Genomic DNA, 24,284 nt, shown 5'->3' with positions numbered 1-24,284 from the left:
AGTGCAATGGTCAGTGCAGAGGTCAGTGCAGAGATCAGTGCAGAGGTCAGTGCAGAGGTCAGTGCAATGGTCAGTGCAGAGGTCAGTGCAGTGGTCAGTGCAATGGTCAGTGCAATGGTCAGTGCAGAGGTCAGTGCAGTAGTCAGTGCAATGGTCAGTGCAGAGGTCAGTGCAGAGGTCAGTGCAATGGTCAGTGCAATGGTCAGTGCAATGGTCAGTGCAATGGTCAGTGCAGAGGTCAGTGCAGAGGTCAGTGCAATGGTCAGTGCAGAGGTCAGTGCAGAGGTCAGTGCAATGGTCAGTGCAGAGGTCAGTGCAGAGGTCAGTGCAGAGGTCAGTGCAATGGTCAGTGCAGAGGTCAGTGCAATGGTCAGTGCAATGGTCAGTGCAGAGGTCAGTGCAATGGTCAGTGCAGAGGTCAGTGCAATGGTCAGTGCAATGGTCAGTGCAGAGGTCAGTGCAGAGGTCAGTGCAATGGTCAGTGCAATGGTCAGTGCAGAGGTCAGTGCAGAGGTCAGTGCAGTGGTCAGTGTCCGGCCCGCCCCTCTGCGTGTTTCTGGTTGTTCCACCGCCCGCCCGCCCTGTGAGACTCCCGAGGCAGCCGGGACCGGGACAGGAACCAGGACAGGAACCAGGACGGGGATGGTGCCAGGGCCGCTTTATTTATCGCAGCTGGAGCTGCTGGCAGGGCCTGCCCGGGGCGGTGCCCGGCGGGGCAGCGCTGCCTGCGGGGAGCGGGCGGTTCCTCCAGCTGTGGCTCCTCCAGCTGTGGTTCCTCCAGCTGTGGCTCCTCCAGCTGTGGTTCCTCCAGCTGTGGCTCCTCCAGCTGTGGCTCCTCCAGCTGTGGTTCTTTCAGCAGCGGCTCCTCCAGCTGTGGCTCCTCCAGCTGTGGCTCCTCCAGCTGTGGTTCCTCCAGCTGTGGCTCCTCCAGCTGTGGCTCCTCCAGCTGTGGTTCTTTCAGCAGCGGCTCCTCCAGCTGTGGTTCTTTCAGCAGCGGCTCCTCCAGCAGTGGCTCCGTGCCGCCCCCACCGTGAGCGGCCCCAGCAGCATCAGCAGCATCAGGAGCAGGAGCGCGGCCGCCAGCGCCAGGCGCACGGCGTTGCACAGCGTGTAATCTGCAGGGACACAGGGCACCGTCACTGGGGAGCCACCCACCGGGAGATCCCAGCCCTCCCGTGGGGACAGCAGGGGATCCAAGGGGACACACAGGGCAAGGGGACACCCCAGGGAGATCCTGGGCTAAAGAGACGCGAAGGGAAGTTCATAGGGAGCAAAGGGAGCCCCGAGGGGACCCCCAGCTGCACAATCCATATCCCTGTCCTCTGGAGCACCCCCTACTCAGCCGCTCACCTGTGACCCCACCCTTTGGTGGTACCAAAGGTGGGAAGGAGGGAAGAAACATGGAGCTGGCCCTCAGATGCCACTGCCAGTGAAATTGTGACACTGAGCTGTGACAAGATATATGATTGTCCCTGGGGCTGGGAGGTGCAGGGAGAGGTGTCCTTTGACTCTTGGACCTGTCAGCCCAGCAACTCTGTATCTGTAGGGTCTCTGAGGAGCTGGCCAGGCTCAAACACAGCTGAAGGAAGCTGTAATCCTCTGCTTGGACCCCTCTTAGAGCTGCTTTCCTGTCCTAAATCTTCTTTTCTAGTTCCCCCAGAACGTAGAGTAGGATTGAGGCTGGATGTCTCACCTCTCACCACCAAGTCCAGGGTGTTGCTGACAGCAGACCATTCTCTGGAAGCATTGATGGTGTAGCACTGGCAGCTGTAGCGGCCGCTGTCACCGTTCTGCACGTGGGAGAGGTTGTAGTCACCTCGTTCCCTTGACAGTAGCTGGGCTCGGATCTGCCCCTCCAGGTACAGGTAACAGCTGGTGCTGGGGTGTGTGGAGCTGCAGCGGAACATCACATCAGCTCCTGCAATCACCTCGTGGCCAGGCAGGACAGAGAGGTGGGGTCTGGGGAGATGGAGCTCTGTGGGGACAGGAGAGGGAATGAGAAGGTGCAGAGAGCTTTGATGTGGTGCCAGGAGCTCCAGCATCTCTGTGAAGCCACCAGCTGGCTCAGGCAGAAGTGAAGATGGTCCCCACCTCTCCAAGCCAGGGAAGAGGAGGAAGAACCCTGCCCATCATGGAAATGGCTATGGGCATCTTGGTGTGCTCTGGGGCATGTGACCCCATAAGAGGGGGAAACATCTCTCTCACCTTCCACAAAGACCTCCAGTTCATCACTTCGAGCCAGCACAGTGCTTCCCTGCAGGTAATGGCAGTTGTAGGTACCACTGTCCTGGGAGGTGGCGTTAGAGATGGAGAACTCAGCCCTGCTGCCACTCTGGGTATGGAGCCGGTGGCTGCCCTTGTACAGCACGAAGCTCCCAGAGCTGTGCTGGCAAATGCAGCAGATGGTGGTGGAGCCTCCTAGTGGGATCACCCCAGGTGGCTTCAGGAAGATGGAGATTGTGGGGGCACCTGCACAGGGAGAGAGGTGCTGCCAGACAGGCAGGGAGCCCCCAGCAGCTGCCCTGCCGTGAGCCCAGGGCTGCCATCAGGCCCTGTCTCCACATAAGGGTGAGTTTTGTTCCAGAGGGCTGTGGAAAAGCCCTGAGAGATAGGTGGGCCCAGAAATGTGTCCAAACTCCCCATCTATCTCCTCAAGATACTCACTCAGTGTAGCCTCGCTCTGTGCCACCAGCCAAGCGCCTGCAAGAGAAGCAGCTGTGTAACATCTCTGTGGAGTGTCTGGACACCTCCTGTCGCCCTCTAGGAACTCCCACAGCCTCTGGCACTCACCGAAGGCCAGCACATGAGTCACAGGCAGCATCACGTCCCTCTTGGCTCCCTCTGTATTCGGCTCAAGCAGGGCTTCTTCAGAGGAAGGCTTTGGCCAGAGGCACTGAGCAGTTGGGTGGCTTCTTGTGGCTCCTGATGCGACCTCGTTACCACCTGCTGTCCACCACAGCCACCTTCTGTCCCAGGGCTTGGGTTTCTGCAGCACGACTGCAGGGCTGCAATGGTTGAACTGGAACTACAATGTCCCTGTCACATGCCCAGGGCTGGGCCCCTGTGATGACTTAGGATCCTGCAGGCCTTGGGGGAAAGGCTATCAGGCCTTTTCTTTCTCTTTCTTAGATCCGGTCACTTGATGGGGAAATGGCTTCTTCTCTGCCTTATGAAATAGAGGGTTGTTTTGCAACCACAAACCCACAAGTTTGCTGGCTCGACAGAAAGAAATAGGAGGTAATGAACTTGACTTCCTTTTTCACCTTTTCAGGGGCAGTTGTATCTTCCTGGCCTACAGTGTCTTTCATTGCAGAAGGAACAGCAAACCTGCAGGTTTGGGTGCACCCCACAGGATTGGTCCCACTCCTCATCCATCCACATCCCCCAGTCCCACACTGCAGCAGCCAATGGTCCTTACTCCAGACAGCTGCTCCCTTCCACCCCACACCTGGAGCCAGGTGCACCTCAACTGCATCTTCTCTGGGTGATGTAGACAGAGCTCCCTTTGGCAATAATGAGGGGTGAATGAAACCGGGCAAGTGCGTGTGGGAGAAGGGAACAAATGGATTCTGGCACTGGGGCTGTGCGGGACCTGGGGTAGCTTGTCCAGGGTCCTTCTCTGAAGGTGGCAGTGTTTGTAGCTCCGTGCCCTCCTGTGAGCTGCAGGCAGCACATCCTGTCCCCTTTGTGTCTGCAACCTCTGCCACAACTGGGCCTTGCAGGAAAAACAGGGAAGGCTCAGGGCTGGGTAGCGGTGGGGGTTGTATGGGTGTAAATCAGGGGAAAAAGGCAAAGCTGGACTTCTTCCAGACCCTTTCTACCCTTTTCTTTCTTCCCCCTTTTGACCTTTATGGTCTCCCTTGGATATTCCATGGGAAAGAAGTTTTGGCAGCAGGGTGCCCTAAGGCCTTTTCCTGTTCTGGGCACCTCCTCTGGCCCTCTCTCCTGTCTAACCTCCCCCAGCCTCAGCTGATTTTGGCACTGATGCCTTAGTATTTTAGCTTTTATATTTTTCATATATTTGTAAGCCTACACTTGTTTAGTGTATAACCCTAAACTCCATATAGATTGCTAGCTACTGCTTTCCTATTTTAGTCAGATAAAACAATTCCTCTCCAGACCTGGGAATCAAGGACACCTCACTATCTCAGACCCCAAGAAAAGTAAACAAAAGTGAATTGTTGGGGGGGGGGGGGGGGGAGGGTGACAACAAATTTGGGGTTAATTACTTCATTAGCTGAAGCTGTAATTGGAAGATTAACCCCCAATATGCAAATGGACCAAACTTATAAAAGTTACAAAAGTCTGAAAACCCATGAAAGTCCATTTTGGGTGTAGCTCCTGGGGCACTTCATCTGCCTGAAATGTACCTGAATCTGCCTGTATCTGTACCTGAAATGTCCTTCAATAAATATAACTGTTTATTATTCCCTTTATTTTGTCTGGCCTCTCTTTTTAGGTAGCCCCAAGAAGGCATCAGCAGCTCCTTGGAGAGCCTCCTTTCAGGCCCATTTGTCTCCACAGCCCCCACTGGCCACACCAAACTGCTCTGGGCTCACCTGTGCTCAGTGGAGAACAAGCCCTGGCCATTCTGTGGCTCTGGCCTTGCTCACACTGTCCTGGATGATGTTGGTGGCATCTCTGTGGGCCCATCCATGGGCACATTGGAATCCTTGCTCCCTTCTACGAGAGCCTTTTCTCACATCCCTCAGCCAAAGACCAACCTCTGGGTGCACATCCAGAGCACGGGACCATGGAAAGAGCTTTCCCCCTCCATCACCACTGTTAGGAGCAGCCTGGGAGAGAGAGGAGGCTGCCACAGCTCCAAGGAGTTTTGGAGCTCACAGAGGGCAGGTGGGGTCACACACAGACACAGACAGTCCCACAGGTCTGGACAGGCACACAGGGCCTCCCACATGTGCCCCTTGTTGTACCCCTGAAAGCACATTTGAGCTTAAAGATCAAAAGCTTTAATGAACAATGCACTATCAGAGTCCTACCACCGTAAACATTTCTACAAGGGGTATGGAAAGATGTGTCTGGAGACAATTCCTTATATCCATTTAAGCAGTTCCAAAGAACTCCCCTGTGATGTGGGTTTCACCCTCAGCTACAGCTACACCTCTCTATTGCCCAAAGGTGCCTCCTCAGCAACTGCATTGCCTACAAGACAAGGCTGCTGCACATCTTCACTCATCAGCAAGAGAAATATCACCCTCTGACAGGAATCAATATTCCCAGGAATTAATATCTACCACTGGGCATTCTCACCTTAGAATCACAGAATATGCTGACTTGGAAGGGACCCATCAGGATCATGGAGGCAAACTCCTGGCTACAGTGCAAATAAGTGAAACAGTAGCTTATTCTTTTTTTGGCCCTGAAGGAAACTATCATTACATAATATTTCCATTTCAGTCATCTACCTTCCCCAGTTTAATTCTGCAGCCTCAGGTCGCTCACTAGACCAGAAGTATGTCCATACTAGGAAAAAAAAAAAAAAAAAAGGGAAGAATAAAAAAAATACAAGCTGTTTCCAAGCCATGCAAATATCACAAGAAACCAGCCCTGCTGCCAAAATCTAGCAACTGTTGCAGTGCTCCGAGTCAGTCCAGCAATGATCTTTGACCTGCTCATTGGTGGGACCATCATGTTCACAACACCTGAGTCCATGTCTCCCTATAGCCCTGCAGGCCTTGGCTGTCATTTCCTGCCTGGATTCTCCCTGGCTCTCAGTGGAGGTCTTAATCACAAAGTAAACACGTGCAGAAGCATCTTCAGTCAAGCTAAGCGTGAAACAAACCTGTCTGTTCACACACCACCACATGAGCATGCAGCTGTGTCCTCCAGTGGCGAGGCCAGAGAGCAGCAAGAACCAGTCTGAAGCAGGATTCCCAGGAAAGGTGGCATTAAAAATGTCAGAGCAGACTTCACATCATTCTACACCTGCCTCTGCTGGAGAGAAGCAGCAAATTCAGGTGCTCAGGGCAAACAGCATCAACCACTGAGGTACACCCAAAATTTGACATGGTGCAACGTTCACTATAATTTGTGCCACAGACATTTTTAGATTTTAACCATTAAACTAAGCTACAAATGGTTTCTTACCTGTCACACAAATTTTAGAATTTTGGTAAAAAGCCAAAACCTTGGAAAATAATGCTATTCAAGAAGACAAATGAGAAGAATTAAAAAAATTAAATTTAAAAAATATTTTATGTAAATTATGTTTTTATCTTCTTTTTTTGGTTACTTTTTCACACTTTCTGCATTAATTCAAATACTGTGATAAAGCATTGTCTTGAATTTAAAATACTAAAATATTCTTCTTGAAAATACCAACAGGAAAACATGTTTTCCACCTGAGTTGTTTCAGATTAGTCCAGAATAATAAGAACTGATTCTTTCTTAAAAGAAGGTTTTATTGGTTTTTCAGTGAACCTACATTTTCCAGAAGAGAGAGAAAAAAAAAAAAAAGTCATACTTGTTTTGGGTTCTACTTCCTTTTTTTATGATCTGCCTATTTTTGCCTTTCATTTTCAGTTTCAATTTTTCAAATTTTGCCTTAATTCTGAGAGCCGAGATGCTGGAGGATAAACTTCTAGTTAGATCCCTCCCTGTCCCTTGTCTCTGAACACCGGTGTTTGTTCTGGCTGTGCTACATCCCGAGAGAACTACAATGAAGACTTTGCTCCAGACATGCAAAACTGTTCCAAGTGGCCCAGGAGGTGCCTCACCTTGCCCTGTCCACCCCTCAGCCCAGCACACAGAAAAAGCAGGGAAGAGAAGGGTCAGTTTTATTGCACCTATCAAGGGAAGGACTCATTTTATGTTCCTTCTGTCAGACAACAACTGAGCCCTACACATGATCCTGGTGGGACGGTGGAGTGAATCAAATGGTCAAAGAGAAAAAAACCAAACCCCTTCTGGTTTGAGATAACGTTGCTTTATGAGGGAAGCAAAAGCTGCACGTGCAAGCGAAGCAAACCAAGGGATGAATTCCCCATTTCCCACTGGCAGGTTCAGCCATCCCCTGGCTGGCTCCATCACAGCAACAGTGGCTTGAGAAGACAAACGCCACCACCCGAACATCCCCCTTCTCTTTTCCCAGCCCTCCCTGTGAGCACAATGCCATCCTCTGGCACAGCAGCAGCTGTGTGCCACTGTCCCCCGGCTGGCACCACCGCAGGACCCATCCCCATCCCTGCAGTCCCGTGCAGGGATGAGGGTCTCGGAGGGGTGGGAATCTGCCTGGAGAGGGGTTGAAGCCGTGGAGCACTGGCCTGCACACCATTGCACTCAGGAGCAAGGTGAAGGAAGAAAGAGGTGAGGAGGCTCACCTGCAGAGGCATCTCACTGCATCCCCTGAAATTTGTCCTACATTTGCCCCAAGTCACTGTGTCCTACAGGTTCCTTCTTCACACATTCCAAGCGGTCTCATGTCTTTGTGGCCTTTTTGCCTGCAATCTGCAGTCCAAGCAGCCTCAATGTGGTGTCCTTGTGATGTCGTGTGGTCCCCACATGGTTTGTAACAGTCCATGAGGCTGAAATTTGCCTTATGTGATCTATACGGTGCAAATGATCTCCATATGGTCCCGTGATCCATTTGATATGCCCCCTTCATCCTGGACAGTTCAGGTGTTTCTGCAGGCCAGTCTCAGGCAGGAGACCGGGCCCTGGTGGCCCTGGACCCATAGCAGTGTCCCCATGTATTCCATAGCACATCCCTGTAGGTATATCCTTACATATTTCCATATCATATCCCTGTAGCCATCTCCCCATGTATTCCCATACCCCACCCATGTATCCACATTCCCATATCCCTGCCCCATCGCCAGATTCCCGCTCCGGGCCCCCCCGCCGCCTTTCCTGTCTCTTTGCTCCTCCCCCGCCGCTACTTTTGGTACGAAGAGAGCACAATTTCCCCGTTTCTGTGTGTGCAGCGGGGAATCGAAACTCTTGGTCCGGGAGGCGGGACCAGAGCGGCGGAGCAGGGGGCGGCACCGGCACCGGGCGGCACCGGCACCGGGCGGCACCGGGCACCGGGCGGCACCGGCACCGGGCGGCACCGGCACCAGCTCCGGGCGGCACCGGCACCGGGCGGCACCGGCACCAGCTCCGGGCGGCACCGGCACCGGGCGGCACCGGCACCGGGCGGACCCGCACCGGGCGGCACCGGCACCAGCTCCGGGCAGCAGCAGCTCCGAGCAGCGGGCAGGTGTCTCCCCGCTGTGCCCATCATGGCCTTCAAGCAGCCAAAGCAGTGAGTGGGTCTGGGGGGTGTCACTGGGGTCACTGGGGGTTTGTGGGGGGGACACAGGGCATGGCTGGAGCGTTTTGGGGTCACGGGGGGCTGTTGGTGGGGCAGGGGGCTCAAGGGGTGGTGGGGAGAACTGAAGGGTGACTGAGGAAGGTGGGGACTGCAGCAGCCAGAGCTCACAGGGAGGGGGTTTTGGGGGCTGCTGAGTGTCTTGGCTTTGACTGGGAGAGAGAATTTTCTCCCCAGGAGCTGCTCCAGCACTGTTTGGGATTCAGAGTGGGAACAATGTTGGTAACACACCGAGTTGGAGCCCCATCGAGCTCACTCCAGGTCAGACTTCTCAGTGTCCCATGCACGGCCAGCAAGAGGGAGCTGGCCAGGAGACCTGACCCCAACTGGCCAGAGGGATATTCCGGACCACAGAACTTCTTGCCCAGTGTAGAAACTGGGAGAGGTTGGCCCAGGAGCCACCGATTGCCCCCGGGGGATGGGTGGGGCATTGGTCAGTGGGTGATGAGCGACAATTGAGCATTGCTGGTTTCTCTTGCATTTAATTCCGTTCTCTCTCCTTTTCACTGGTCAATGTAGAAGTAGTAGCAACAATATAAATATATTTAGTTGTGTTTCAATTATTAACTGTTCTTGTGTCAGCCTGTGGGCTTTACCTTTCCCTAATTCTCCCCCATCCCACCAGAGCAGCGAGCTGCTGCGTGGGACTGAGGGCTGGGGTTAAACCAGGACGGTCCCTACTGGTGCTCAGCTGGGGCACAAGGAGTTGAGATAACAACACATCTGAGCAGGGTGTGTTAAAACAATGTTGTTGTAAGCATCTTTTGTATTTATTTCATAGCTGTGGGTCACAGTTTGCTCTTGGAGTTCCTGCCCATGCGCTCACAGGTGCATTTTATAAACCCCTTCCTGGTGTGTGCGTTCCCGTGGGAATGTTAATCCGCCCTGGCTCTGGGCTAAGGTTACCATTCTGTCGGGGTTGGTAACACCGGGCTGTGGTACGAGAGAACGGCTGGAGCTGAATCCAATCTGCCGGCTGTGCTCAGCATTGCCGTCCCCGCTGGATTCCGGGAGCCATCCAGTGGGATCTGTAAAGAATTACAGCTTTAGGCTTTTCTGCGAGAGCCAAGCCATGAGACAAACCTTCCAGCGTGGTCTTGCCTTGCCTTTCTTTCTCCTTTCTCCTTTCTCCTTTCTCCTTTCTCCTTTCTCCTTTCTCCTTTCTCCTCTCTCCTCTCTCCTCTCTCCTCTCTCCTTTCTCCTTTCTCCCTTCCTTTCTCCTCCCTTCCCTCTGTGGTTACCCAAATCCTCAGGACAGTTTAACCCCTGCCTGCAGCTCATCCCACAAAGCCACTCACTGTTCCCAGTGGGGAAGAATAAAAAAGAAAAGGTAAAACCTCTGGACTGACACAAGAACAGTTTAATAATTGAAACAAAGCTAAATATATTGATATTACTGCTGCTGCCAACAGTGATGAAAAGGAGAGAGAACAGAATAAAACCCAAGTGAAATCAGCAATGTCTAGTTGTTGCTCATAACCCACCTTCAGCACTGATCAGTGGCTCCTGGCCAACCCCCTTCCAGTTTCTGTACTGGGCAGGAGGTCCAGAATATCCCCCTGGCCAGTTGGGGTCAGGTCTCCTGGTCCTGCTCCCCCCTCGCTGACAGAGCACAGGACACTGAAAAGTCCTTGACTGGGCTCCAACTCAAACATCAGTGTGCAACCAACACTGCTCTCTTGCTAAATCCTGAACACAGCTCTGGACATGCTTCTGGGAAGAAAATTAACTCTATCCTAGCCAAAACCAGGGCACTGGAGCATCCAAGGAAGAGATGGGGGTTTGGGAAAGTGTGGTTGTTGTCCTTGGAGATCGCTGTTTCAGTGGGTCCTGGAAGGAGATGGGGTCCTTGACCCTTTCCAAGGAGAGGCACATCCTGTGGGATCCAAGGAGGACATGGTCCTGGTTACAGAGCCTCCCCTACACCTTCTCTCCCTTTCTGTGCTTTACAGGGACACCTTCTGCCAGCGGGCACCCATCTTCCTTGACTACCTGCACAGCATCCTGCAGAAGTACCCGGATGGAGGGCAGATCCTCAAGGTCAGACCCCCAAGGAACCCAGCTGTCCAGGATCTCCTGCCCAGTGGGGCAGAGTTACCGCAGGCAGTGGTGCTGGTCCCTGTCCAGCACCAGCCCCAGGACCTCGGTGCCCCACTGGGAGAGAAGGTCAATGCTCTTCTCAGGGCCTGGGGGCCCAGGTGACCAGGCACTGGTCCCTAATTCCAGGAGCTGGTGCAGAATGCAGATGATGCCGGTGCTCATGAGGTTGTGTTTGTATCTGACGAGCGAGAATTTGACATCACCGGAGGGGGACTGGAGGGCACCCAGGGTGAGAGGCACTGCAGGCGCAGTGAGAAACCAGATGAAGCGCTGGGGTGGCACTGGCTGGTGCTGGGAGGGATTGGGGGAACTGGAACTGGTGAGGGGTTCTGGGATGTGCTGGAGGCACTGAGGGTACTGGGAGGGTGAGGGGTACACTGAGGGGTGTTTTGTGGGACTGGAGCTTGTGGGAACACTGAGTGTAAATGACAATTCCCTCTCCATGTCCCAATTTCCCCCAACCCATGGATGGTGCTGACCACCAGGCCCAGCTCTCCTGGCCTACAACGATGCTGTGATGTCACCCCGGGACTGGACAGGGATTCAGCGCCCAGGGGTGTCACACAAGCGGGAGGATCCCCGCACCGTGGGGCGCTTCGGCTTGGGCTTCACCTCTGTCTACCACCTCACGGGTGAGTGGCACTGGGAGCCTCAGCTGGGACTGAACTGGGGATGTGGGTTTTACTGGAGGCACTGAACTGCAGGTGCTGGGGAGAACTGGGGTGGGGGGCATTGGGGGAGTGTAAAATGGAGGGCTGTGTCCAAAGTGAAGAAGCCTGAAGCATCAGGAGGCTGGGGGGGAGGCTGGCTGGCAATGGAGGGCAGGGCTAGGGGGACAAACTGAGGGAGGACTGGTGAATTGGGATTAAGCTTTAGATCATGGGAGGCACTGTGGGGATAAACTTGAGGCCATTGGGTGGGCATTTGGGGCACTGATGGATTGGGATGATCCAGGAAGGCAGTGGTGTCCATGTCATATCTGTGGCCTCATGGTTCCCATGTCTCCAGACCTGCCAGGTGTGTTGAGCCCCCCATACTTGGGGGTGCTGGACCCCGAATTCAAGGTGCTACCTGGTGGTGGCAAGCGCTGGGACATCACTGAAGCCCAGGACCTTCCTGGCCTTTTCAAGCCCTTCTGGGCTGGGCTGGAAGCTGTGGGACAACACCGTACCTCAGCCCAAGGCACCCTCTTCCGCTTCCCCCTTCGCCGGCAACCCTCGGAAATTGCTGCAGGGGTCTCCGATCCTGAGCGCATCTGCAACCTCATGCAGACCTTCCTCACAGAGGCCCCTCTTGCCCTCCTCTTCCTCCGCCATGTCCGCCGTGTGGTCCTGCACCGTGTGGATCCTGATGGGGTCCAGACACTCATGGGAACACTCGAGGCATCCCCTCAGCCTCTGCCTGTCCCGGTGCCATCTGGGGATGAGGGGCTGAGTCTGGTGTGGTGCCTGGTGGCCTTTCACAGGGATGGGGTAGGTGCTGGGAGCGAGTGGCTGGTGGCCACAGGCAGGGCCACTGAGGGGCCAGCCGTGGCTCTGGGCACAGGGCTGGGGTGCTGCCCTGAGCTGAGCCTGGCACACCCCCTCCATGGGGCCTGCCAAGGGCGGCTCTGCTGCTTCCTGCCACTGCCAGCCACCGATGAGACGGCCACAGGGCTGCCCGTCCACGCCAGCGCTCCCTTCTCCCTCTCTGATGATCGCCGCCACCTGCGCTGGCCCCAGGAGGGCGAGAAGGGTGAGGAAGATGCCCGCTGGAATGCTCTTCTGCTGCTCGATCTCCTGCCCCGGGTCTACAGCCACTTGGCCACTGTGGCCGTGACTCTGCCCGGTGCAGATGTCCACAGCCTGTGGCCAGACCCTGAGCATTTGCCGAGCTCCGGCCGGATCCACAGCCTGGTGAGCCGGGTGTGCCAGGAGCTGGCGGCTGCCCTGGTGCTGGTGCCGGCCGCGGAGGGGGCAGCGGGGCGGCTGCGGGCCCCCGAGGCTGTGCTGCTGCCGGAGGCCGCGGGGGATGCGGCCACACGGAGGGCGGTGCGGGACTTGCTGGTGGCAGCCAGGGAGCCGGTGGCTGAGGTCCCACCCCACGTGTGGAGGGCGCTGACTTTGGGGATGCCAAAGGGTCTGCGGGAGGCCACGGCGGGACACGTGCGGGAGGTGCTGCGGCAGCACGAGGCCGCAGAGCTCCCAGCTGCCAGCCGCCTGCTCCTGCTGCACTACGTGGCTGGGGATGGGCGCCATGCTGAGCTCCGGGGCCTCCCCCTCCTGCCTCGTGCCGACGGAACCTTCGTGGCCTTTGGAAATGCATCAGCCATTGTCTACGTGGACACATCCGACTGCCCCAGGTGAGCCCGGGGCCCCTGGCAGCTCTGCAGAGTGGGCAGGACAGCCAGTTGCCCACAGTCGCAGCCCTTGTTCTTGAATTGGAAAGGGGAGCCATGGCCAAACCTGGACATATGGGCTTCTCACTGCTCTCCCTCTCTCACCTGGTGTCACCAAGTGGGAGTTGAGGCAGGAGCCCAGAAAGCTGCTCCCCGTTATCCCTATAGTCCCCCAGCACCTCTCTGTCCCCACAGGGAGCTCCTGCCTGGTTTAGCTGGGTCCTTCCTGCCCTCAGACCTGGAACCGGGCTTGGACAGCCTCGTGCGAGGCATTGCCAAGGAGGGTAAGAGACAGGGGTCCCTCGACCACCTTTAGGTCCCCTGGATGCCCCCCTTAACCTCAACATCCCCAGGCAGGCTTGTACACCTTGGGGTTCCTGTGCAGCCCCAGTAGCTCCCTGTACCTCCCTGTCTCTCTGGCAATCCTTGTCCTTGCTGTTCTTCCCACCTTCCCCTTTCCCCTCAGATCCCGGTCTCCCTGTGTTCCTCATCTGAAGACCTCTGTGCTCCCCAATACTGGTCCCGCTAACACCTTTTACCTCCCACATCTCTTTCTTATATCCCATATATAAGTTCTCTGTGCTCCTATTAAGGGCATCCATTGTCCCTCCAGAGCCCAGGCTCCTCCCATATCCTATATGGGGGCCACCCATCCCATACAGGTTCTTTCTCCCCCATCCTGGGTCCCCCTCCCATGTCCCAGGTCCCACATGTTTCTAGTCCAGCCTCTGCCTCTTGTACACAGGTCTCTTCCCCAACCTGGTTCTGCTGGATCCAGCTGTGACTGTACAGACCCTGCGCTTGGCTCTGCCCCACACCTGGACATCCCAGTCTTCAACCCCCGTGACCTGGTGCCCAGCCCAAGGTCCCCCCCAGCCCCCAGCCTCCTGGTTTCCAGCCCTGTGGCAATTCCTGGCCCACCACATGGAAGACCTGGGCCCTCTGGAGGGGCTCCCTCTCATATCCCTGTCCTCACTGGATGCCCCCAGTGTCCGTCTGGCTCCACTGATACCTGAGTCCAGTCTTATCTTCCAGGCATGGGAGGACCAGCTCTTGCCACTTGCTGTGGCCTCTGTGCTGGAGATCCTGGGTTGCCCTGTGGTGCCACCAGGCATGTGGCACCGCTCCCTGTCCCGCTACATCCTGCCTCCATCCCCCCTCAATGTCCTACGGGCCCTGGGCAGGCAGGAGGCTGCAGTACTGGCCTCCCGCATGGCCTCGCTGCCTGATGCAGATGTGGCCACCCTCCGGCTCTACCTGGCAGATGTCCCATCCCTGACAAAGCAGGACATGGCCACTCTGGCTGCTCTGCCCCTCTTCCTGCCACTGCCCTGCTTGGCCACCCCCCAGCCCATGGAGTTGGTGCCAGCCGGTGCCACCCCGGCCTTGGAGCCAGAGCTGAAGCTGCCCCAGGATGTGGTGCTGCCAGAGGCTATGTTGCGGTGCCGGGATGAAGTTGACCGGCAGCTATTTGGGAGGCTCCAGAAGCCACTCATCAGTGCAGCCCATGTGATGCTGAAGGCCATTAGAGCCGTAGCCCAAGGCACATACGCAGGACGAGCGGCTGAGACGCAGGCTCTGCTGCTCTGGGTTCTGCAGCACGGAGATATTGTCTTTGCACAGAGCCCCCCACTCCAGCAGGCCTGCAGCAAGCTGGCCTTCCTGGAGACCCCCAAAGGCCCCGCATGCCCACGAGACCTCTACGACCCCTGTGACAGCACCTTGCAGGCACTGCTGGGACCGGAGCGCTTTCCTCCTGTTGCCTTCCGCAATCCGTCTGTCCTCCGTGCCTTGAGGGCCCTGGGCCTGCGGCACGGTGAGGGGTGCCTGCTGCCCTCAGACATCCTGGCAGCTGCAGCAAAGGTCAGTCAGGGCGGCACGGCAGCTCTGGACAGGGCTGAGACACTGATCACAGTCTGCAACCAGCCCAAGGCACTGGATGGCTTCAGCGCTGCAGAGCTTGGGCTGCTCCAGGCCCTGCCGTGGGTGCCTCGCTCCAAGTGCACAGGAGAGCCTGGGCAGCCCTTCCTGCCCCCCAATGAGCTGCGATCCACCCAGTACCAATCCCTGGTGGGGCTCTCCATGCCCCTGACTGATGCCTTTGTGCCAGAGGCAGAGAAGAAGCTGGGGCTGAGCCAAGTCCCACCACCAGAGAGAGTGTGGGAGCAGCTGAGAAAGCTGGCAGGGCATGGGGACATGGATGAGGTGGGTCCTGCTCTCCGGAACATCTACTGGCACATGCAGGAAAACCTGAAGGCCTTTGGGACATCCCCAAATGGTGCTGTTGTGTGGACTGGGTCTGGGTTTGTCCTGCCACGTGATGCTGTGCTGGGCTATCCTGAGAAGCTGGAGCTGGGAATGCTGGTGCCCCGGGTGCCCGCTGACTTCCTGCCCTACAGCTGCCTCTTCAGGGCTTGGGGGGTGGCAGAGGGGGTGAGTGAGGAGAGGGCAGTGTCAGCCCTGCACTGCCTGGGGCAGGACATAGACAGGCGCAGCTCCAGATCGGGCACTGCTGCAGAGCTGCAGGTGGTTGTAGCTGTCCTGGAGTGGCTGGAGAGTCGGGGCCACCAGGGCGAGGGCACTGTGCCAGTTCCTGTGAGGGTCCCGCAGGGCTCAGGCTTTGCCCTCCGTCCAGCTGCCTCTGCCGTGTACCTGGACATGGAGCTGGAGAAAGAGGAGGATATTCAGGAGGTGGTGCACGAGGCAGTGCCTTCCAGCACAGCCACGTTTCTGGGTGCAGAGCTGCTCAGTACGCGGGTGCTGGGCCCGGAGCCATTCACAGCCTGTGGCCCCTCGGAGCCCGTCACCCTACGCCTCCGTAATATCCTCCGGGAATACAGCGAGGAGGGTGACCTCTTCACAGAGATGGTCCAGAACGCAGAAGATGCCGGCGCTACCGTGTGCCACTTCCTCCTGGACCTGCGGTGCCGCAGAAAGGCCACCTCTGGGCTGCTTGACCCAGGCATGGCTGCCTGCCACGGCCCAGCCCTCTGGGCTTACAACAATGCCCTGTTCACAGAGGATGACCTCCAGAACATCACCCGGATTGGGGCTGCCACAAAGGAGGGCCAGGCAGGCCGGATTGGGCGCTTTGGGCTGGGCTTCAGCTCTGTCTACCGTGTCACGGATGTGCCAGCAGTGCTGAGTGGGCAGACGCTGCTCATCTTTGATCCCAATGGCACCCATCTGGGCAAGCACATCTCCAGGGCCGGCTCCCCTGGCATCCGCCTGGACTTCTCCAGCCGACCACGTATCCTCCGTGTCTTTGCTGAACAGTTCCAGCCCTACCATGGTATCTTTGGGTGCTGCCTGCCTGAACCAGTACCCTTTCCAGGGAGCCTTTTCCGCTTGCCTTTTCGCACTGAAGAGGAAGCTGTGACATCGCAGATTTGCTCTGAGGCCTTTGGTACAGAGCGCATCCAGTCCCTTGGGACTACTTTCCTTGCTTCTAACCGGCTCCTGCTGCTCTTCCTGAAGAAGGTGAGGGAGCTGTCCCTGGAGATGCTGCCAGACATGGCCTCCTCTGCAGAGGATACCATGTCTCTGGCCACGCTGCAGCGAAAGGAGATCCGAGACCTGGGGGCCCCTGGGGATCCCCCAAGTTGGGCAGCCATTGAGCAGCTCTCAGCCTGTGAGAAGGAATCCAGGACCATATGGCACTACCTGGTTTTGGTGTGTCAGGGTGATGGGGAGTTGCTGGAACTGTTTCACCAGAACACACAGGCAGGACTCCATCCTCCACTTCCCATGGCTGGTGTGGCCCTTCCCCTTGACCCTACTGAAGATGGCAAGTGGATGCCACGTCTGGATGCTGAGAAGGGGCAAGTTTTCTGCCACCTTCCCATGCCAGTCATCTCAGGGCTGCCAATCCACCTGCATGGGGCCTTCAGCATCCTCTCAAATCGCAAGGGGCTGTGGGACACAGCAGAGCGGGGCAGGTGGAATCAGGTGCTGCTCCACAATGCCGTGCCGATGGCCTGGCTCCGGGCACTGGACCATCTCCGTGCCATGCATGAGGCAGGTGAGTTGAAGAACTATGAGTACCATCTCTTCTGGCCAGACATTAGTACTGCCCGTTATCCCTTCACAGAGGCTGTGACTGGTTTCTACCAGGCTGTGGTAGCCAGGAGTGGTCCCAGGCTCTTTTCCGATGGCCACTCCTGGTGCTCAATGCAGGATGCCCGCTTCCTGCACCAGGCTGTGGAGAGACATCCTAAGCTGGGTACTGTGGCACAGCGAGTCTTTGCCACCACTCTGCCCCATCCCCTGTTGGCTGTGGCCTTGCCTGGGAAGGTGCAGGAGGGCCTCGGGAAGGCCCTGGATGCTGGAACCTATGATTGGAATCGCTTTCTCTGTGAGCTTGTGCTTCCCAACTTGAAAAAACTCCCTGCTGCTGACCGGAACCCGCTGCTTCTCCATGCGCTGGATATGTCTCATGAGGATGTGGACAAAGTACTGCAGACAGTGCCCTGCATCCCTGTCACCCCTCATGGCCACCTGCAGCTCATCAATCACCTGGTGCATCCCAAAGGCCGTGCTGCCCCTTTATACAACCCCGAGGATGGGCGCTTCCCCACTGGGAATGCCTTCCTTTCCCTGGAGAGACTAAGCCACCTGGAGAGGCTAGGCATGGTGAAGAACACCATGGCCCTGCCAGAGCTGCTGGGGAGGGCAAAGACCGTTCAGCATGTCTGGACCAAGGATCGTGCCCAGGGCTGCCAGAGGGCTGCCTGCATCCTTGAGTTACTTCAGGATGCAGTGAAGAAGAGAGAAGATAACACCCTGCAGGCTGATTTCCAGACAGTGCCCTTCCTCCCTGCTGCGCTGCCCACTGGTGACCATGTGCTGCTGCCAGCTGCCCAGCTCTACTATCACCTCCATGCCCCACTAGTGGGACTCATCTATCCTATCTTGGCTCCTGAAGTGCTGGGGAAAAACTTCAGCCTCTCCAAGGAGGTAGTATCCTTCTTGGGGCTGGACCGGCAGATACCATCAGCTCCCGTCCTAAAGCAGTTACAGGCGCTCAGCCGTAGCCCCAACACTCTCTCTTTGGAGACCCTGCAGGACAGCACCAACTGCTGCTACAAGCACCTGAACATGCTGCTCCGGGAAGATCACTCCAGCTGGGATGAGGTGGCTTCTGCAGTGGCCCAAGGGGAGCCCTTCATCTTGGTGGGCTCCCGTTTTGTGCCAGTCACAGCTGTGGCTGAGACACTGTCATTTGAGGCTGTCCCATACCTTCATCAGCTCCAAGAGCAGTACAAGCCCTACAGAGAGCTCTGGGAGTGTGTGGGGCTGCGCCACACGTTCACCTGGGATGATTATGCCCAAGTGCTCTGTATTCTGGCAGAGAGACACGCTGGAGAGCCGCTGCCTGCCCTGGAGCTGGATCTGGCCCTGCGGCTGGTGACTTGTGGCTTGATGGAAGATGGCAACCAGCCAGATGCCTGCCAGACCCAGCAACTCTTTCTGCCTGATGAGGAGGGCATTTTGCGCCCACGGGACAAGCTCCACTTCAATGATGCGCCATGGATGCCGTTGGACAGAGATGTCCTGCTGTGCCATAAACAGCTGTCCCGAGATGCAGCCCTGCGCTGTGGGGTGGCCACCACACGCCACCGAGCACTGGAGAGGAGTGAACTCATCACTGATCACCTGAGCCTGTGGGCACAGCCATTTGGTGCCCATGAAGATCTGCCAACACGACTGAAGAACATCTTGAAGGAGTACTCGGCATCTGCTCCTGATATGGTGAAGGAGGTGCTCCAGAATGCGGACGATGCTGGTGCGGGGCTTGTGCACTTTGTGTGGGACCGCCGGCAGCACCCAGTGAAGGCCATTTTTAGTGAGAAGTGGAACATCCTGCAGGGCCCTGCCCTCTGCATCTACAATGACCGCCCCTTCCAGCAGCAGGACATTGAAGGCATTCAGCGTCTGGGGGTGGGTGGCAAGCAAGACCGGCAGGATGTCACAGGCAAATATGGCCTTGGCTTCAACACTGTCTACCACTTTACTGACTGCCCAGCCTTCCTGACTGGAGACAGTACCCTGTGTGTCTCTGATCCCCATCTCTACTACATGCCCACAGCCACAATTGAGAAGCCTGGTAGCATGTTTGCTGTCAACACTGAATTCAAGAAGAACTTTCCAGACATTTATAACACCTTCCTACCATCTTTCTTCAACCTGAAACAGGGCGTCCTCTTCCGGCTGCCGCTCCGCACAGAAGCTGAGGCTCTGAAGTCCAGGGTGTCTGACATGTTCGTGCGAGACCAAGACCTCAAGAGCATGGAAGAAATGCTGGCTGAGGAAGGTGAAAACTTGATGCTCTTCCTCCGGCACGTCCACACTGTGGTCTTCTCCGAGATCCCCCCAGGTGGGAAAGAGTTGGTGGAGAAGCTGCGGGTGAGCACAGAGCTCACAGGTGATGATGCAGAGCTGAGACAGAATTTTCAAGCAAGGTTAAGCCAAGCCATGGATGGGAACAGCCCCACCCTTCTCTCTTATACCATGAAAGTCAAAAATAGCAGGGCCAAGACCACAAGTGTGTGGAGGGTGATCTCCCAAACTGGGGTGCAGGGTGGGGCTGAAGAGTCTCTGGTGCGTAAATGGTTGCCCTATGGGGCTGTGGCTGCTCGCCTGGAGCCTCTAAACCGAGTCACAGGCAGAGCCTTCTGCACCCTCCCACTGCCTGTGATCACCGGGCTGCCTGTGCACATCAATGCCAACTTCTCTGTGGATGCAGCCAGGTGCAATCTCTGCTGGGACAGAGGCTGCACAGAGGCAACCTGGAATGACTTCTTGCTCCAGCGCTTGGTGGTTCCACTATACTGTGACTTTCTCACCAGGCAGTGGAAAGCCCTGGGGCCAGAAGAGCTCCAGTATGGGTCCCTGAAACTCTGCCAGGAGCACCTGTACCCCCACTTCCTTCAGTTTTTCCCTAGTATGAAATGGGTGCTACCTATGTTTCAGGACATGGTGAGAGAGGTCTACAAGCACCTCAGTCATGCACGCCTGCCCCTGGTGCCTGTGTACCATGAGAAGTCACCTGGCAGCATGGTGACAATAACCTGGGCATCTCCAGGTGGAGGGGACGTGCTAACAGAGCCGTACTTCCTTGAGGAGATGCCTGACCCAGAAATCCAGAAAGTGCTGCAGCAACTGAACATGAAACTGGTTCCAGCATTCATCCCCCTGCAGCAGATCCATGAGGGGTTCATTGAAGCCCACGTAAATGCTCTTGTCTTAAGCCCAGCCTCTCTCCGGTGCTTCCTCAAGGCCCTGGCTCTGCCTGTGCCCTGCAAGCTGGCTGAGACACCCCTGAGGACCCCAGAGAGCTGCGTCTGCCTGCTGCAATACTTAAAAAGATGTACTCCCAGGCACTCCCAAGGTACTCCCAAGGATAGGGACAAGGCAGAACTGGAAGGCCTGCCCTTGCTGGCCACAGAAGATGGTTTTCTGAATGCTTTCAGCAGCCACCACCCCATCTTCAAGAACTCCTTTGCCCACCTCTTCCCCAAGCACAGCCACCGTTTTGCCCAAAAGTGTATTCCTGCATGGATCTCACCTTGCTTTGTGAAGGAGCTTGGCCTCCCAGAGGCCACACCACTCATCCAGGAGGCATTAGGTCAGTTGGAGTGGACCAGAGAGGGGCAAAAGTGGCTCAAGGAGCTGTGGACCTTCTTCGCCAAAATGGTCCATCAGGACCAAAAGGTCACCACCAGGAACTCAGATGTTAACAAAGAACCATTAATAGATCATCTTCAGGATATGGCAGTGCTGCCTGTTCAGGAGAGTAAAACAGAGTCAAAGCACCTACTGCCACTATCCTTCCTCTCCAGGGTTCTTTTTGAGTGCAACTCCAAAGTGGAAAAGGTGCTGCACAAACTGGGCATCCCTGTGATCCAGCAGTTCCTGCTGGCCTCTGTTTTTGCCTACCATTACCTGAAGCCAAGGGCACTGCAGGTCACAGATGCCAGCGCTGTAGTGGCCCATCTGGCAGGCACAAGAGCTGATCTCTGCTGGGGGGATTTAGGGGAGCAGGATGTGACAGCCCTGCTGAACTTTGTCCAGCAGGGAAAGATGGATTCACGTGCACTGGAGCAGCTCCGGCACCTGCCTCTCTTCCAGAAGTTTAAGGGGGGCTACACAGCTGTGGCTCCCTACCGCAAGGTGCTGTTGCTCCGCAGACAGTTCCTGGAAGTGCCCTTGAATGCCCAAGCCCTTTATGACCTGGACAGAGACTTGCTGCTTCTCACACCAAGCTGGATCCATGAACAGCTGGCCAAGGATTTGAAGTGGGAGTTCACAGATGACCAAAAGCTCTTCATGACTGTGGTGCTTCCTCGGCTGTCCCAGCTCACACAGCAAAACCGCATGGAAGCTGTACGCTTGTTCTTTATCCTGCAACCTGTCTGTGACCCTCAGAACGAGGATGCCATTGTGGCAGCTTTTCAGAAGGTGGCCTTTATACAAGATGTCCACAGAACACTGCGCTTGGCCTCCTACTTCTACCTTGACATGCCCTCCTTACGCACCCTGCAGCTCCAACACCGCTTTGTGCCTGCATATTTCTTTAAGGAGCTGCATCCGAAGTGTAAAGCTGTGGATTTCCTCCTTAAGGCAGGTGTCCGCACCAGCCTCTCTGTAGAGGATTTTGTGGCATTGGCTGAGGAGATAGAGTATGAAGCCACTTGGGCTACCTGCCATGCTGCAGAACTGCTGGAGCGACAGCAAGAGATGATCAACCAGCTTGCAATCCTGTTGGAAAATCTTGAGTCAGAGGATTTCCTGAGGAAAATTGCCTCAATCAAATTCCTGCCTCCACTGGATATTCCCCAAGACTTGATGAAGCTCCATTCTCCTTTTGCAGATTGCGTTAAGGCCGTGGCTCTGAAAGGCAGTGTTTCCTACTTCAAAAATGTGGCTGAGCTCCTGTGGACATCAGCCACCATCCTGCCTGAATCCCTTGAACTTGAGAAGAGGTCTCTGAAGGCCATGGGAGTACTTGTAGAGATACCCACTGCCCTGGTGGTGGCCAACCTGGAGCATGTGTGCAGGGCAGCCTGCTCAACACGGCAGCAGGTAAGCACACGGGCCAGGGTGGTCCATAGGATGTACAGCTTCCTGCAGACTCATCTGAAAGAGGTGGATGCAGAGCACCTCGCTGAGCTGCCCGTGGTGCTGGCCAAGTCAGGGGACATGGCCAGGCCACAGCAGGTGGTGACATCACTCCCGGACGAGGCTGACTTTTCCCCCTACCTTGTCACACCTCACCCTGATGTGGCTGCCTTTGGAAATCTCCTGCAACACCTTGGCGTCGTGCTGGTCCCCACACTGACTCACTACAGTCATGTCCTGGCCCAAATCTACCAGGAGAGCCATGGCAGTGGGACTCTAACCAATAGCCAGAAGAAGACAGTCCTGCTGACCACACGGCATTTCTTCCAACTGCTGCAGGAAGAACCGGAGTCCCCCGATTTCTCCACTGTGGCTGAGCTGTACCTGCTGAGCACTGCTGACTGCCTGGAACTGTCCCACAGACTGTGCTTCAATGACTGTGTGCCCTCAGAGACTGCTCGGGCCCTGGAGAAGACCTTTGTATTCATGGCTGCGCTGCCAGTGTCTGGGTGTAATGCCAGGTGGCTGCTTCAAAGGCTGCCACCACACCTGCGGCCACGGATGCTCTCAGAGGTGACAGAGCAGCAGCTGGAGGAGGGTGGTCCACAGCCATGTCACTTAGGCTCTCAGTGTGCTGTGCAGAGCCGTCTGCAGACCCTGCTGGTATCCCCGTGGTTTAGGCTGGGGCTGGAGTCTCTGCTGCAGTGGCAGAGCCATGAGGCTATGACAGGAATAGAGTGGGATGGAGGTATGGCAGTGGAGCAGCTGAAAGTGCAGTGCTGCAAAGAAATCCACACTGTGCTGGTGCATGGTGGGGCAAAGGTGGAGGGGAGCTCCCAGTCACAGGTTATCCATGTGTGCTCATCTGGTGGTGCCCAGCGGCTCCTCTACATCCGTCATGCAGATATGGTGCTGAACCGGCACCAGATGAGGGTTGTGGAGACACTGGCACAGGTGATCAATAACATCCTGGGTGGGCAGCTGGAGGCACGCGCTTTGTCCGTCCTGCGTGAAATGCTGGTCTGCCAGGAGCCACAGGACGTGGCCTTGGTTCTGGAGGAGAACAACGTGGCACTAGTGGGTGCTGCACCAGAGCCAGAGAAGAGGCTGCAGGAAGAGGCTGTGGCAGAAGAGGGGCCATGGAAGGATCCCAGCCTGGCAACCTTGAGGCCTCTGTGTGGTGTCAGGTGGCCAAAGGTTTGCCCACAGCTCCGGGACCAATACAAACCTGCAAGTGCTGCCAAGCACCACAGACAGGGAGGTTGTGGGTCCTGGCTGAGCAGTGAGGAGCTCATGGCCCTGACTCCATCTGTCCCCGAGGCCCTGCGTTGGCTGTGTCAGGCCACAAGTGACCTGCAGGCAGCCCATAATGATGTCCGGCACTGCTGCCCCAACTGGGTGCTCTTCAAAGTGCACCAGGCCCTGGAGAAGGCGCTGGTGGCGGCTGTACTTTGCCGTGGTGAAGCCTTTGAGGGCCATGGGGGGCTGATGGGTATGGCCCAAAGGCTGGAGGTGGAGGAGCCAGAGCTGAGGGGCCTTGTCCTGGACTTGCAGTGGTTGTGTGACTGTGGCATGGACAGCAAGGCCACACAGTACCCAAGTTACCATCCCTTCCCCATGACCCCCAGTGAAGCCTTCCCCAGCTTGGATGAGGAGGAGGTCCTGAAGCATGCACAAAAGGTGCTGGTGACACTGAAGAACCATGTGGGCAGAAAGTGAGGAAGTCCTTACCAAAGGGCACAGCACCTGGGCCAAGAGACCACCAGGTGCCAGTCAGAGACCATGGACCATGGACCTGTTGTGGACTCACTGTGGACTTGCCACAGACCTGCCGCAGGCAATCCCAGACTGTCCAATTCTGCTAGGGGAGTTTTGGCATCAGACGAGGGCCCAGACCACTGAACATCACAGGGTAACCTGGGCATGTCTTGACTGTGCAGTAAATAAAGTGCAAAATAAATGTTGCAGTGCTGGTAGACCCTTCACTGACAGTGGAGTCAGGGACATGGAGAGGTCATGGACAATGGGTGTGGAAGGTGGAGGTGGTGACGAAGGAGTTTGGAGAACTGTGGGGGGTCAGTTTTGGCTAGCCAGGTGCCTGCTGAGCCCTCTCCATCACTTACCCTTTGATCAAAAGGGGAGAAAATGTGATAAAAATCCCATGCGTCAGGGAGGTCACTCACCAATTACTGTCACAGTCAAAATAGACTCACCTTGGGGAAATTAATTTATTTTATAACCAATTAAACAGAGTAGGAAAATGAGAAATAAGAACAAAACTGAAAACCTCTGAAAACCTCTCCCTACCCTCCCTTCTTCCCAGACTCAGCTTCACTCCCAACTCTTTTACATCCTCCC

The 24,284-nt window shown here is 56.2% G+C and overlaps 2 protein-coding genes across 4 annotated transcripts; one reads left to right on the top strand and one right to left on the bottom strand.

Annotated features, from left to right (window-relative positions):
- Positions 1 to 643: 643 nt before the first annotated feature.
- Positions 644 to 3,088, bottom strand: LOC111938341 (putative killer cell immunoglobulin-like receptor-like protein KIR3DX1). Of its 2 annotated transcripts, XM_086853623.1 has the most exons (5): positions 2,791 to 3,088; positions 2,665 to 2,700; positions 2,206 to 2,469; positions 1,694 to 1,975; positions 644 to 1,115 (listed from the first exon to the last, which is right to left on the bottom strand). In XM_086853623.1, exons 1-5 carry the CDS (start codon positions 2,819 to 2,821, stop codon positions 988 to 990), a joined length of 741 nt encoding a protein of 246 aa, XP_086709749.1. In that variant the 5' UTR covers positions 2,822 to 3,088; the 3' UTR covers positions 644 to 987. The 2 variants fall into 2 exon arrangements, with proteins under 2 accessions (XP_086709749.1, XP_023795769.1); XM_023940001.2 differs by having other exon boundaries at positions 2,665 to 2,908.
- A 5,103-nt stretch (positions 3,089 to 8,191) lies between these two features.
- On the top strand, positions 8,192 to 23,886 carry LOC111938390 (sacsin-like). Of its 2 annotated transcripts, XM_086853520.1 has the most exons (7): positions 8,192 to 8,263; positions 10,282 to 10,369; positions 10,556 to 10,658; positions 10,915 to 11,061; positions 11,438 to 12,770; positions 13,002 to 13,090; positions 13,552 to 23,886. In XM_086853520.1, the coding sequence occupies exons 1-7, from the start codon at positions 8,241 to 8,243 to the stop codon at positions 23,643 to 23,645; spliced, it is 11,877 nt and encodes a 3,958-aa protein (XP_086709646.1). In that variant the 5' UTR covers positions 8,192 to 8,240; the 3' UTR covers positions 23,646 to 23,886. The 2 variants fall into 2 exon arrangements, with proteins under 2 accessions (XP_086709646.1, XP_086709647.1); XM_086853521.1 differs by lacking the exons at positions 8,192 to 8,263; positions 10,556 to 10,658 and having other exon boundaries at positions 10,297 to 10,369.
- The last annotated feature ends 398 nt before the right edge of the window (positions 23,887 to 24,284 follow it).

Source organism: Cyanistes caeruleus, chromosome 16 (assembly GCF_971803275.1).
Source record: "Cyanistes caeruleus chromosome 16, bCyaCae1.hap1.1, whole genome shotgun sequence".
In the NCBI taxonomy this organism is placed as follows: Eukaryota; Metazoa; Chordata; class Aves; order Passeriformes; family Paridae; genus Cyanistes; species Cyanistes caeruleus.
Note: the sequence above shows the minus strand (reverse complement) of the source record. Positions and strands in the feature narration are given on the sequence as shown.

Bases quoted from the DNA above. Each gene is read 5' to 3' on its own strand.
- LOC111938341 (XM_023940001.2), bottom strand. From the start codon at position 2,821: ATGCTGCCTGTGACTCATGTGCTGGCCTTCGGTGAGTGCCAGAGGCTG. The intron at 2,470-2,664 runs GTGAGTATCTTG...CTCCCTGTGCAG, and splicing joins ACAGAGCGAGGCTACACTGA to GTGCCCCCACAATCTCCATC. The intron at 1,976-2,205 runs GTGAGAGAGATG...CTGTCCCCACAG, and splicing joins ACTGGAGGTCTTTGTGGAAG to AGCTCCATCTCCCCAGACCC.
- LOC111938390 (XM_086853520.1), top strand. From the start codon at position 8,241: ATGGCCTTCAAGCAGCCAAAGCA. The intron at 10,370-10,555 runs GTCAGACCCCCA...CCCTAATTCCAG, and splicing joins ATGGAGGGCAGATCCTCAAG to GAGCTGGTGCAGAATGCAGA. The intron at 10,659-10,914 runs GTGAGAGGCACT...GCTGACCACCAG, and splicing joins GGGACTGGAGGGCACCCAGG to GCCCAGCTCTCCTGGCCTAC.